The sequence below is a fragment of the Dendropsophus ebraccatus genome, chromosome 1, assembly GCF_027789765.1.
Source record: "Dendropsophus ebraccatus isolate aDenEbr1 chromosome 1, aDenEbr1.pat, whole genome shotgun sequence".
Classification (NCBI taxonomy): Eukaryota; Metazoa; Chordata; class Amphibia; order Anura; family Hylidae; genus Dendropsophus; species Dendropsophus ebraccatus.
In genome coordinates this window covers 10341056-10356046 of record NC_091454.1, presented here as the reverse complement: position 1 = coordinate 10356046, position 14991 = coordinate 10341056, and the positions used below count along the sequence as shown (strand labels likewise).

The 14991-nt window shown below is 43.6% G+C and overlaps 1 protein-coding gene across 3 annotated transcripts in view; it reads right to left on the bottom strand.

Annotated features, from left to right (window-relative positions):
- The window catches only part of AGBL3 (AGBL carboxypeptidase 3), a 70328-nt gene that overhangs the window by 23409 nt on the left and 31928 nt on the right, over positions 1-14991 (bottom strand). For all 3 annotated transcript variants that reach the window (XM_069951912.1, XM_069951916.1, XM_069951922.1), the window contains exons 5-8: positions 14941-14991; positions 14725-14832; positions 7340-7481; positions 2260-3042 (exon numbers count right to left, since the gene is read on the bottom strand). In XM_069951912.1, the coding sequence (XP_069808013.1) occupies positions 2260-3042; positions 7340-7481; positions 14725-14832; positions 14941-14991 (1084 nt within the window). The remainder of the gene's footprint in view (positions 1-2259; positions 3043-7339; positions 7482-14724; positions 14833-14940) is intronic.

Sequence of the window (14991 nt, the reverse complement as noted above, 5' to 3'; positions counted from 1 at the left end):
TTTATAGTCTGTTCCTGGCTTTGGCTTCAAATCTTTGACAGATAATCTGTAAGATAATCTTTCTGTGTAAATAGACCCTAAGGTAGCCTTATCTGGGCTCTGTATAGCGGTATTATTTATCTTCTGTATGGCAGTCTTATCTGGGCTCTATAGAGGTATTATTTAGGCATTGTATGGTAGTATTATTTATCCTCTGTCCGGTAGTCTTATCTGGGCTCTATGGTCGTAATTCTTAGGCATTGTATGGTGGTATTATTTATCCAGTGTAAGGTAGCTTTATCTGGGCTCTGTATAGCGGTATTAATTATCTTCTGTATGGCAGTATTATCTGGGCTCTGTATTGCAGTACTATTTATCTTCTGTATGGCAGTATTATCTGGGCTCTGTATTGCAGTACTATTTATCTTTTGTATATCTTATCTGGGATCTGTATAGCAGTATTATCTGGGCTCTATGGTGGTATTATTTAGGCATTGTATGGTGCTATTATTTATCCTCTGTCCTGTAGTCTTATGTGAGCTCTATGGTAATATTATTTGGGCATTGTATGGCAGTATTATTTGAAGGGCACCAGTTACGTCCCCTACTGATGGCGTTTCTAAACCTTAGGGTCCCTGTCTGGTTCCCTTTAAGCACTGTATAATGGCCTCAGGGTGTGCACTGACTGTCAGTACAGCCCCGGGAAACGGCAGGCTATGACAGGAATAAGAAAGGCATGGCCTCGGTACAGTGCGGATCTATGATTGGGATTTTTTACAATCCTTCTCACCACTATACAACATTTTCCTGCCGCGGCTATATACTGCAGCTGCCATAATGTGCAGTAACCATGATATATGACTGGTCCCTAATAGCTTGTCTATAAAGCTTATAATATTCAGTGCCGCTGTTTATGGGTCATCATAGTTTCCTACACTGGCAGGACATGCTGATGATAGCACCCACTCATCTAAATGGCATACAGCGCTACATACAGAGATCCTATACCTGACTGGGTGGTCCTTAGGGTAGACCTGGTCCATGCTAGAGCCATACTCTATAGCTATGGAGCACAGTCCAAGTCAATGCTTAAAGATGCAACTCCAGCCCAGTATATGGACTGTATATAGACTGTGATGATATCCGCACCCCGGGTACACTGCTTAGTGCTCCACATATACTGCCAGGGGCAGATATATATGAGATAGACAGATAGATAGATAGATAGATAGATAGATAGATAGATAGATAGATAGATAGGAGATAGATAGATAGATAGATAGGAGATAGATAGATAGAAGATAGATAGATAGATAGATAGATAGATAGATAGATAGATAGATAGATAGATAGGAGATAGATAATAGATAGGAGATAGATAGATAGATAGATAGATAGATAGGAGATAGATAGGAGATAGATAGATAGGAGATAGATAGATAATAGATAGGAGATAGATAGATAGATAGATAGATAGATAGGAGATGGATAATAGATAGGAGATAGATAATAGATAGGAGATAGATAGATAGATAGATAGATAGATAGATAGATAGGAGATAGATAATAGATAGGAGATAGATAGATAGATAGATAGGAGATAGATAGGAGATAGATAGATAGGAGATAGATAGATAATAGATAGGAGATAGATAGATAGATAGATAGATAGATAGGAGATGGATAATAGATAGGAGATAGATAGAGAGATAGATAGATAGATAGATAGATAGATAGATAGATAGATAGATAGGAGATAGATAGATAGATAGATAGATAGATAGGAGATGGATAATAGATAGGAGATAGATAGATAGATAGATAGATAGATAGATAGATAGATAGAGAGGAGATAGATAGATAGATAGATAGATAGATAGATAGATAGATAGGAGATAGATAGATAGATAGATAGATAGATAGATAGATAGATAGGAGATAGATAGATAGATAGATAGATAGATAGATAGATAGATAGAAGATAGATAGGAGATAGATAGATAGATAGATAGGAGATAGATAGATAGATAGGAGATAGATAGGAGATAGATAATAGATAGATAGGAGATAGATAGATAGATAAATAGGAGATAGATAGATAGATAGATAGATAGGAGATAGATAGATGGGAGATAGATAGATAGATAGATAGATAGATAGATAGATAGATAGATAGATAGGAGATAGATAGATGGGAGATAGATAGATAGGAGATAGATAGATAGATAGATAGATAGATAGGAGATAGAAGATAGACGACAGCTGGACCTTGCCTCTCACCGTTTGATCATGTTGCGTGTGAACCATATTGATGGGAATGAATCCTTCAGTCTGGACTTATAGTTGCGGTTGAGGTCTCGGCCGGACAGGGAGCAGCGGTAGTTTCCCACAATCACCCCGTCTGGGTTCAGCATGGGCACCACCTTGAAGATGAAGCTGTCCCTCAGCCGCTGGGCCTCGCCCCTGGAGCTCAGGATGTAGTCCAGGAAACCCTTCATCATCCAGGAGCTGTTGGTCTCCCCGGGATGGACCCTGGCGGTCAGGATGACGGCTTTCTTCTTCTTGGGCTCCCTGGTGGCCTGAGAGGGGTTGGTGATAGTCAGTACGTATACAATGTTACCGGCCAGAGAGTGGCACAGGACCCGGATCTTACAGTACCTGGACCGCTCGGGGTCCTTGGCTATCTGGGCCAGGTAGTCCTGGAGGTTGGAGTAAGTGTACGGGTAACAGTGGGCAAAGTAGCAGGTGTCTCCGCTGTGCGGGAACCTGAAGCTCCAGGAGAGCGAGTAATAGGATTGTCCGTCCCTGCCGGAGCCGTTGCGGTAATACCTGATCTCATCCCCCATCCTCCTCCAACCAATGCGCTGGCCGTTGGCATCAATCTGGGAGTACATGAGGGGGCGCATGCCCTGGTTGTAGAGGCTGGTGGGCTTCATGAGGTTAACAATGGTAAATCGGTAAGGGACGCCGGCCCGCGTGTTCTTCACCCGGAAATAGAACCACTGTGTGTGCCGGTCGGTGTACAGGTCTGTGCGCAGGGTCAGCTGGTAGTCGTAGTCACCGCTGTAAGAAGACAGAAGACTCTCTTAAAGGGGCTGTCCAGTTAATAACAGGTATTAGAGCCTTATGTATTGGCTACAAAGAGCATCTCCCTCTGGAGGACCCGTCCTGTCCAGCGTTACACAGACATCTCCCTATACTGAAAGGACACTGTGTAATGCCTCATTTCTCCTGCAGGGGTGCTGCAGGGAAGCTGAACACTTAATCAGCTTCTCCACACAACTGATCGTTGGGGGTTTCAACAAGAGGACATTGCATTGCAGGACAAAGTAGAGGACCCCTTTATTGTAGAAGGTGGAGCATCGGATACTAAAAGGGTGCGTGGTTTGTGAAGTTAAGGGGGTAGGGCTCCCAGCATGCCCTGAGTGCCTGAATGTTAATCACTGAGCCTTAGAACTGCACTACAACTCCCAGCATGCCGTGACTGTCTGGATGTTAATCAGTGAGCCATTAGACAAATGGTCCAAAACTACAACTCCCAGCATGCCCTGGATACCTGCATGTAAGCCTGTGGATGGCCATAACTGTGCTGCCTGTTGTCTAGGCATGCCCTGGAAACCACCTTGTTTACCTCTGCACCACCATAACTGCACGCCATTGCAAAACTACAACTCCCAGCATGCCCTACTGCCTAGACCATTGATCATCATCCTACAATTGTACAGCCATTGCTAAACTACAACTCCCAGCATGTCTTGAAAATCTGCAAGTTAACCTCTTAGCCACCACTGCCTAGACCACTGGTCATCATCTGTTGCAAAACTACAACTCCCAAAATGCCCTGGGAACCTACATGTTAACCTCTGCGCCACCAAAACTGCATGTTGCTGTTGCAAAACTACAACTCCCAGCATGTTCTTACTGTCTGGCTGTTAACCAGTGAGCCATTAGGATTGCACTACTTACTACCTAGACCATTGGTCATCCACCTGTAGCTATATATCTAATGCAAAACTACACACAAACTGTGACCCTACAGCTGTTTCAAAACTACAATTCCCATCATGCCTGGATTGAGCATGATGGGAACTGTAGTTTTGAAACAGCTGTAGGGTCACAGTTTGTGGCTTAGACCAGGGATGGGGAACCTTCGGCCCTCCAGCTGTTGCAAAACTACAATTACCATCATGCCTGGGCAGCCGAAGCTTTAGCTTCGGCTGCCCAGGCATGATGGGAATTGTAGTTTTGCAACAGCTGGAGGGTCGAAGGTTCCCCATCCCTGGTCTAGGCCATTGGTCATCAACCTGTAGCTGTACAGCTGTTGCAAAACTACAATTCCCATCATGCCCTGGGAACCTACATGTTAACCTCTACACCACTGTAACCGCATGCTGTTGCAAAACTACAACTCCCAGCAAGCCCTGACTGCTTGGATGTAAATCAGTGGGCCATGATAAGTGCACTTACTGTCAAGATCATTGATCATCTACTTGTATCTGAACAGCTGTTACAAAACTACCACTCCCAGCATGCCCTGACAGCCTGGATGTTAGTCAGTGAGCCTGCGGCTGTCAGGGCATGCTGGGAGTGGTAGTTTTGCAACGAGTTACAGACCAGGGGTTAACGCCTTGATCCCTTGATGGCAGGTTTCCATTGGTACAATGCAGATGGCGGGCAGCAAGCATAATATGGATATCCCGAAACGCGTGCGTTCCCGCCGCAGCGCGAGAGTCCTGTCAGCATCTGGAGTGAAGCCTGTGAGTTATACCATTATTATGCACAGCTACTAAGTGAATTTATGGCAATTTATTCTATAAAAAGCAGACAGCAGCTCAACCGGCTAGGGAAAAAAAGCTTTCCCGCTGAGAAAATAAAAATGCTAATGTGGGTAATAGATTTCTGAAATGGACCCGACTGGCTCGGATACATGTGCGTGGAATTAAGAGCCGTCTGTAGCCGGAAAGGAAAGAAATTAAGAAATCCCATCAGCCATTGTCTTCTCGTACTTCAGGATGGACAGTGACGAGTTTGGCTACCCCAGGACGCTCCGGCACTGCTCTGCAGCAAGGTGATTTTTTTTTTTAAATAAAAAAGTTTTCCTGCTGCATTCCCGCCGCTGGCCACTGGGTGGCGCTGCAGCACACTGAATGCAGCTCTTGTTTTGATGATCTACATTTATTTCCATTCTTTTCAATAATCAGCTGCCAAATGATATACAAAGACTAATACGTTACGGGAGAAAACAACCGCTCGCTCGCTGAACCTTCTCTAGGCATCTGGTAAAATAATATTCTGGCAAATCGCGGCGGAGGAGGCTTAAAGCCAGGACGAGGTTTTAGAAAAGTTTTGATAGTGAAGGGTGGGTTTTAGGTGCCGAGACCCCCAGTGATCACTGGAGCAAAGGAAAAAACACGAAGCCGGGCACTGTGCCCCCTTAGATGTGTGTATGGAGTATGAAATACAGTAAAGAGACTGTGTATGGAGTCTCTATGGATACAGTGTAGAGACTGTGTATGGAGTCTCTATGGATACAGTGTAAAGACTGTGTATGGAGTCTCTATGGATACAGTGTAAAGACTGTGTATGGACTCTGGATACAGTGTAGAGACTGTGTATGGAGTCTCTATGGATACAGTGTAGAGACTGTGTATGGAGTCTCTATGGATACAGTGTAGAGACTGTGTATGGACTCTGTATGGATACAGTGAAGAGACTGTGTATGGACTCTGGATACAGTGTAGAGACTGTGTATGGAGTCTCTATGGATACAGTGTAAAGACTGTGTATGGAGTCTCTATGGATACAGTGTAAAGACTGTGTATGGTCTCTCTAGGGATACAGTGTAGAGACTGTGTATGGAGTCTCTAGGGATACAGTGTAGAGACTGTGTATGGAGTCTCTAGGGATACAGTGTAAAGACTGTGTATGGTCTCTCTAGGGATACAGTGTAGAGACTGTGTATGGAGTCTCTATGGATACAGTGTAGAGACTGTGTATGGACTCTGTATGGATACAGTGAAGAGACTGTGTATGGACTCTGGATACAGTGTAGAGACTGTGTATGGAGTCTCTATGGATACAGTGTAGAGACTGTGTATGGTCTCTCTATGGATACAGTGTAGAGACTGTGTATGGAGTCTCTATGCATACAGTGTAGAGACTGTGTATGGAGTCTCTATGCATACAGTGTAGAGACTGTGTATGGAGTCTCTATGGATACAGTGTAGAGACTGTGTATGGAGTCTCTATGCATACAGTGTAGAGACTGTGTATGGAGTCTCTATGGACACAGTTTAGAGACTGTCTATGGACTCTCTATGGATATAGTGTAGAGATTGTGTATAGACTCTATGGATACAGTGAAAAGACTGTATTGACTCTATGGATATAGTCTAGAGACTCTCTATGGATACAGTGTAGAGACTGTGTATGGACTCTATGGTTACAATGTAGAGACTGTGTACGGACTATCTATGGATACAGTGTAGAGACTGTGCATGGAGTCTCTATGGATACAGTCTAGAGACTGTGTATACACTCTATGGACACAGTTTAGAGACTGTGTATACACTCTATGGACACAGTTTAGAGACTATCTATGGACGCTCTATGGACACAATTTAGAGACTGTGTATGACCTCTCTAAGAATACAATCTAGAGACTGTGTGTGGACTTATGGATACAGTCTAGAGACTATGGTTACAGTGTAGAGACTGTCTATGTACTTGCTTTGCATACAGTCTACACAATGTGTATGGAGTCTCTATAAGCCGGTACACCTCTAACCCTGCTCTCTAATCAGAGCCAATCACAATCAAAGGGAGACAATGCCACAACAGAGAGAGGTCGGCTGCTCCTCCTGTCCCTGAGCATGCCCACTAAACTCTCCCATATAATGAACAGTAATGATAACTGGAGGCTCCCAACACTCGCTCATAGACATCTGCTGTGGCTATAAGGAAACCTGGCCCCTCTATTATACACGTTATTATACAGGATCACACCACTGTTAATGGTAGACGGAAACAGCAGAACTCCTTCTTCCTCTCAGAGAATTCTACACAGGGCAGAGCATGCCCACTAAACTCCTCTGTGGAATTCCACAGGCACATTTCTGACCTATAAGTAGTTATTATATGGAGGCATCCTATCCACAGAACACTACAGTCTGAAATGATTGATACCAGGGAGCAATAGCCTGTATTGAGTAGTGCAGCTAGACGCAGCAGACAGGTGCAGGTGGGCAGTCCGTCAGGTGCTGCGGCTGTATTTATTGGGGTGTCTCTGGTGTATGATAGCCTATAATACAATACTGAAGGCAATTGGCATAAATAGACATTTTGGCACACGGCTTCTTACACCTGGACGACTTTCTGCAGATTCCCGCTCTCGAATCGAGACTCAAACTCCAGCGTGTTGTCAGCGCGTTGCGGAGATGCGGGCATAAGGGGGCTACGATTCCCACCGACACGGGAACACATGAAGTAAGATTCCTTCCAGCCTGTAAGATGGGAGGAGGATAAAGGATGAAGAAATGTGATAAGAGGGGAAGATGGATCAAGAGTGGATGGGAGAGAATAGAGGAGGATGATGAAAGTAAAAGGATAAAAAGACAAACTGTATCTGAGTACATTACAGCAAATAAAGCAGATAGATGGATAGTATCAAGACACATGAAAGAGATGCTAGAGGATAAAGGAGAGGAGGAGGAAGATGGGGTAGGAGAGGAGGAAGAAGAGGGAGGCAGGAGAAGAGGAAGAAGATGGGGCAGGAGAGGAAGAAGAAAATGGGGTAGGAGAGGAGGAAGAAGATGGAAGCAGGAGAGAGGGAAGGAGATGGGGCAGGAGAGGAGGAAGAAGAGGGATCCAGGTGAAGAGGAAGAAGATGGGGCAGGAGAGAAGGAAGAAGATGGGGCAGGAGAGGAGGAAGAAGAGGGAGGCAGGAGAAGAGGAAGAAGAGGGAGGCAGGAGAAGAGGAAGAAGATGGGGCAGGAGAGGAGGAAGAAGATGGAAGCAGGAGAGAGGGAAGAAGATGGGGCAGGAGAGGAGGAAGAAGAGGGAGGCAGGAGAAGAGGAAGAAGAGGGAGGCAGGAGAAGAGGAAGAAGATGGGGCAGGAGAGAAGGAAGAAGATGGGGGCAGGAGAGAGGGAAGAAGGGGATATGGGAAAGAGGAAGCACACAGGGTAAAGAGGAAGCAGAAGGATGTGGGAAAGAGGAAGGGAACAAGGGAAAGCGAAAGGAGAAGGATGTGGGAAAGAGGAAGGGAACAAGGGAAAGGAGAAGGATGTGGGAAAGAGGAAGGGAAAGCGAAAGGAGAAGGATGTGGGAAAGAGAAAAAATACAGAGGAAAGAGAAAGGAGAAGGATGTGGGAAAGAAAAAATATACAGAGGAAAGAGAAAGGAGAAGGATGTGGGAAAGAGGAAGGGAACAAGGGAAAGCGAAAGGAGTAGGATGTGGGAAAGAGGAAGGGAACAAGGGAAAGCGAAAGGAGTAGGATGTGGGAAAGAGGAAGCACACAGGGTAAAGAGGAAACAGAAAGATGTGGGAAAGAGGAAGCACACAGGGTAAAGAGGAAACAGAAAGATGTGGGAAAGAGGAAGGAGAAGGATGTGGGAAAGAGAAAGGAAACAGGGGAAAGAGGAAGCAGAAGGACGTGGGGAAGTAAGGTATAGAGAAAGGAGACATGGTAAAGAGGAAGCCAAAGGATCAGGGAAAGAGGAAGGACCCAGGGTAAAATGGAAGCAGAAGAATGTGGTAAAGTATGGAAAAGAGGAAAGACCTGACGTAAAGAGAAAGCAGAAGGATGTGAAAATAGGAAGGATACAGGGTAAAGTGAAAGCAGAAGGACATGGGAAAGAGGAAGGACATGGGGTAAAGTGGAAGCAGAAGGACATGGGAAAGAATGGGAATAAGGATGGATTTGGGATAAAGAGGAAGGACATAGGGGATAAAGAGGAAACATAAGAACATGTAAAAAGAAAGCAAAATCTAAAGAGGAAAGATACAGGGTAAAGAGGAAGCAGAAGGACGTGGGAAAGAGGAAGGACATGGGGTAAAGAGGAAGCATAAGGACATGGGAGAGTATGGGAAGGAGAAAAGGCATGGGGTAAAGAGGAAGTAGATGGACATGGAAAAAAGGAGGAAGGGCATGGAGTTAAGAGGAAGTAGAAGACATGGCAAAGTATTGGAAAGAGGAAGAACACAGGGGTAAAGAGGAAGTAGAAGGACATAGGAACATGGAAGAACACAGGGGGTAAAGAGGAAGTAGAAGGACATAGGAACGTGGAAGGACACAGGGGGTAAAGAGGAAGTAGATGACGTGCAAATAATAAAAGCCACGGGGTAAAGAGGAAGCAGAAGGACGTGGGGAAGTATGGGAAAGAAGGACATAGGGATGAAGAGGAAGCATGGAAGCAGGAAGACTGAGGAATCTGGAAGAAAAATCAGAAGATAAAAAATGTGAAGAAAAAGCAAAATGTAAGAGAAAGAGGAAGGACACAAGAAGACACAATAATAAATAGGAAAAAGGAAGGAAGCAAGAGGTCAAAGTAAGTTAAGAAAAAAATGGGACAAAGGAAAATAAGAGTAACAGGACATAGTAGGTTGGAAACAGAGAAAGTAATAGCACACTGTAATAGAAAGATGAATTATAGATTATAGATTATTATAGGGAGGAAGAAGAATTAAGGCTCCATTCACGTGCCAATTTTTGCTTTGTTGCCGGGATATTCTGGGATACTGGTAAAAAGGTATTCCAGCAAATAGCATGGTGTACACATGGGACACAAAGTACAGAAGACAGTCTGCTAGTGACTACATCTGCTCTGTTTTTGCTGGATTTAAAAGCACAGTGGACTTTAGAGGGTAAGAAGATGCAGAGAGACAAAACAATATGGAAAACAAAGAAGGAAAGATAAGACAAAGATGAGTAAGAGAAGGAGAAAAATAAGAGGAAGGACAAAACAGAGGAAGAGGAAGGAAGAAGTAGGAAGACGTAAATCAGTCATAGACAACAGTGAAAAATATAAGATGGAGGACTGAAGAAAGCAAAACGATGAAACTCTTGAAAGGAGAAAATTAGGCCTAATACGATAACATTTTGGCTAATTTATGAAACCATGAAGGTGAGAGAGAATATCCTTGGGGAAGACAGATAAACTGATAGAGAGAACTGAAGAGGTGGCAGAGATTGGATTAAGATACCAGAATAAGGACAGGCTGACAATACAGGAAGACACGAAAACACATAAAAGAAAAAAAAAATAAGTCGGCACGTAACAAAGCGGAATTCATGTAAGTTACAGATGGTAGATAATTCCCAAGAGAAGGAACTAATTATAAAGAAGGGGGAGAGATAAGACGGAGGAGAATTAGGGACATGGGTGGAAATAGATTGGCAGCCTGTTAATGAAATGCCAAAGAAATCAGACAGGAAATTAAATACGCGAATCGCTAGAGAAACGGAGAATGGAGATCTGCCGAGACAGCAACTGGTTAAAGAAAGAAAGGATTTGTTCAGAGCCAAAGGCAAAACTGAAACTGGAGAGATAAGGAGAAATTAAAGAGTCAAAATCATTAATATTCCTGTCACAGGTTATCTGTGGGATCAACTTATTTCCAACATGGCTGACATCGAGGATTACCCAAATTCTAAGGGTTCCCATACAAACTTAGGCTATGTAAGACTGGGTGACACCAAGACGCATGGGTTAAAGTTCTTTAAGGTTAAGGGCAGGAAGGTGTATAAGGAAAATAAGATTGTAAAACAGAACAGTAAAGAGGAAGAGGAAAAAGTTGGACACAGGAGAGTAAGACGAAAGAGAAGTACACAAGAGCAGAGGAGGAAACGGAGAACAAATAAAAGGATTAAGAAGGAAGCTGGAGAAGAAGACGCAGAAGAAGGCCAAGATGAAGGAGGAGTACACAAGAGCGGAGGAACAGAAGGAGAAAAAAGGAGAGGAAAAGGGATAACATGGAGGCTGGAGAAAAAGAGGCAGGGGGAGGACACAGGTGAGTAACATGCAGAAGTACACAAGGAGGGAGAACAATGGGGAGGGAAAGGAATAAGAGGAACAATGGAGAGGAAGAGGTAGATGGAGCAGAAGATGAAGTATACAAGAGTGGCAGACAAAAAGGAGAACCAAAAGAGTAAAAAGAAGGACATAGGAGAGGAAAAGGCGCACAGACAAGAGTAAGAGGACCAAGAAGGGAACAGGAAAGGAAGAGGCTGAAAGAGAAATGGGACAGGAAGAGTAAAGAAAACAGAGGAGACTAGAAGAGGCAGAAGGAAGACACAGGAAGGAAGTAGGAGAACATAGAAGATGAAAAACAGTAGAGAGAAGAGAGAGAGGACACATGAAAGGAAGAGAAACCAGGAGGACACAGGAACAGCAAAGGAAAAAGGTGGAAACAGGAGAGTAAGAAGAAACAAGAGAGGAAGAGAAGGGAAACAAAAAAGTAGAAGGGAAACAAGAACACTGGCGAGACAATGTGGGGGGAGGATAGAAAATAAAAAGGAAAGGAGAAAAAGAGGAAACAGGAGAATAAGAGGAAGCAGAACAAGACAGGAGAGGCTAGGGAAGAAGGACACAGACAAGGAACAGCATGCAGGAAGATACAGAAGAGGAAGAGACAGAGGAAGGACACTAGAAAGTAAGAGAAAGCAGGAGGACACAGAGGAGGAAGTACAAGAATATTGGAGGAGAAGAGGCAGAAGGAGGATACAGGAGAGTATAAGTAGGAGGACACAGGGGACAAGGAGGAAAAAGAAGTAAGAAGACAAAGGACTTGGAAAAAAAAGATAGGAGCACATGGATGAGTAAGAGAAGCAGGAGGTGGAAAGAGGAGAAAAAAAACAGAAGGAAGAGTAAAAGAGAGAATAAAAGGAAGAAGAGAGACACAGGAGCCTAAAAGGTGAACACGAAAAAGCAGAAGACTGGAGAGATGGAAGAAGTCGAAGGGTTTAAGAGGACAAAAAGTAAGAAACAAGAGTAAGAGGAAAAAGAAAGAGCCAACATCATGGGAGGAGGCAGGAAGACAAAGAGAAGTAAGAAGGAGGACATGGGAAAGTGGTAGTCACAATGCAGAGCAGACGGTTAAAAAAAGAAAAGATTTATTCATCGCTTAAGGCAACAACATAAGGAAAAAATGGCAACGTCATTATTATTCCCATCACAGGTTATCTATAGGATCAACATCATTTACAGCGGCTCAGCACATAATGGCTGACATTCTCGGCTGACCCAAATTCGAGGGTTTCCCTAGTAACTACTGTCAAGTCAGTCCGGGAATGGTAAGGATTGCGTGACACCGAAACACGAGGTTCAAAGTTATCGGAGGCGTAATTGCCTCACAAATAAACAGATCCAGCCCAGAGATGCAATTAACTTTTACATCTCGGCTCTTTGGGTGCTCGCTCCTACGGTCCCGTCTCTCGCTCCCAGCAGGTTAAATTATGTTTATTCATTTCGGGAGCAAAAAATAAAAATAAAAAAAACGGAAAAATGCCACAAACCGATCTCAACGTGACAGGAGGGGAGTTTTTGTGGGAAAATGAGAGAATTCTTCAGAATTTCAAAATATTAGCAATTAAGGCGCCGTTGTGAAAGCGGGACGATGAATCTTACCGTACGGTGACATTTTCAAAGAGCATTTATAGCGCAATTATTTTCCGCCCCCCCAATAAAAAAATAAATAAAGTGATCTGATTAAAAATAGAACGCGGGATGGGGCGGAAGGCAAAAATAGCGTGTCAGAGAAACAATGCCTCTGCTGTGAGTCACACACGTCTTGTGCTAATAAGAAACTGTAAAGAATTTAATCAGTTTAGGTGCAGAATGGGACCATTATGTCTCTATGGAGATGGAAGTTTCTCGCCGTCTCATCTACATATTATGGAGATGAAATTAAGTGGAAATTAGTAAACATATTTTTATGACGTTCGTTTTGTGAAAAAAGTCAACAGACTAAAATCAAGAGCAAATAATTAGAATAGTCAAATTCTTCCTACCGTGTAAATGCGCTGAAAGAGATGAACTTAAAGGGGGTTTCCGTTTCAATACACGTAGACACAGAACCCTCCCTCCCTTCCTCCAGTGGTCATATATAAACCACTTGACCGTGATAGGAGTAGCAGAAATCTTTCTGATGTTCTCTCTTCTGCTATGAAATGGTCTCATGAACTGATCCAGAGCAATGGATCAGGCAATCTTGATTGCTCAGGATTGGAGAGTTTGGGTGGAGTTTTGTTTGCCTTGAAAAGATCCAAGGTCTGAGCACTCTGCGCAAATTATACTGTATGGTATGCAAGTTTGTCCAAGCGTTTATTGTATTTCTATGTAAGTTTTATGATCTCATAGTTGTGGTCAGGAATGAGTAGGGCAACCTTGCTGGGAAACAGGAGTGCGATGAGGAGCCATGCTGGACATCAGGATTGAGATGGGGAGCCAAGGTGTGGACCAGGAATGTGATGGGGAGCCAAGGTGTGGACCAGGAATGAGATGGGGAGCCAAGGTGTGGACCGGGAATGAGATGGGGAGCCATGATTTGGACCAGAAATGAGATGAAGAGCCATGATAGGACCAGGAATGAGATGAAGAGCCATGATAGTACCAGAAATGAGATGGGAAGCCATAATGTGTACCAGGAAGTATATGGGAAGCCATGATATGGACCAGGAATGAAATAGGGAGACAAATTCTTTGGACTTTACTGACGTCTTCATGGCCTCATTGCGTTTCCAGTCTCCGACTTGCACTTCTTTGTACTCTCCGACGATGTGGACCAGGAATGAGATGGGGAGCCAAGGTTTGGTCCAGGAATGAGATGGAGAGTCATGATAGGACCAAGAATGAGAAAGGGAGCCATAAAGGGACCAGGAATAGGATGGAGAGCCATAATAGGACAAGGAATGAGATGGGAAGCCATGATGCTGACCAGGAAGTATACGGGAAGCCATGATGTGGACCAGAAATGAAATAGGGAGCCATGATGTGCACCACGAAAGAAATGGTTAGTCATGATGAGGACCAGGCATGAAATGTGGAACAACATGGAACATGCATGGGACAAGGAACGAGAGAAGAGTGATACCGTAGGCAAGGGTATTTTTTTAAAAGCTGTGCTTTGGACCCTGCTGTGAACTAGGAATGATAAAAGAGACCACTTATTTTTCATTATTTAGACGTTAATGGAGTCTTGTTTAATGTCTTTCATTGCAAGAACCTCTCTACTGCTCTGTGTTTCTCTGGATCCTAATACTTTATTGTTACAGTCAATTTATAGTCCAGGGATATTGCAGGGGCAGTGCGGATTAGTATCTTTAGAAGTTTAGGGAAAGTTCTAGGGGAAGATTAGGGAGAGTTAGGTGCAGTTCCTGTATGCTTCTCTGTCTTATGATCGGTTTTATTCCTGGCTGTCACCATTATAGATTGTTTGTATCATCATCTCATTCATATTGCTTTCCATGTGCTTGTATGTTTTTTCTTGAAGCTGCTTTCTGGTTATTCTATTCTTCATTCCAAGATCAGCGGGTCCATGTGCTTGAGAATAATAATAATTTTATTAAAATAGCCACAACATATTCCGCAGAACTTTACAATTCTGGGAGTACAAAATCGAACATTGCTGAGATACACATGTAACCATCAACGTCAAACTTGAGAAGTAGTTGATAAGAGAAGAGAAAGACACAGGCTGATGGACATCCCCTTTGCCAATATTGGGGCTCAAAGTCTTGTACCCACCTTCACTGAGCTCATAGATCACCTTGCCTTCGGAGGGGCTAACACATCTAGGTTCTTGCTCTAGACCTGAAGGCTTATACATGGGTTCAGGAACTGGTGGATCCCACTCTAAAAAAAAAAAAAAAGATAGACATACTAGAGAATGGCATGGGGTGGGCCAGACTGGTCCATACCTTTATTGTATGAAGACTTATACAACATTAATAGATTCCTTACCTATGTGCTCAATTCTTTCCTTAAGAACCTGGCACTCATATGGCCACCGTG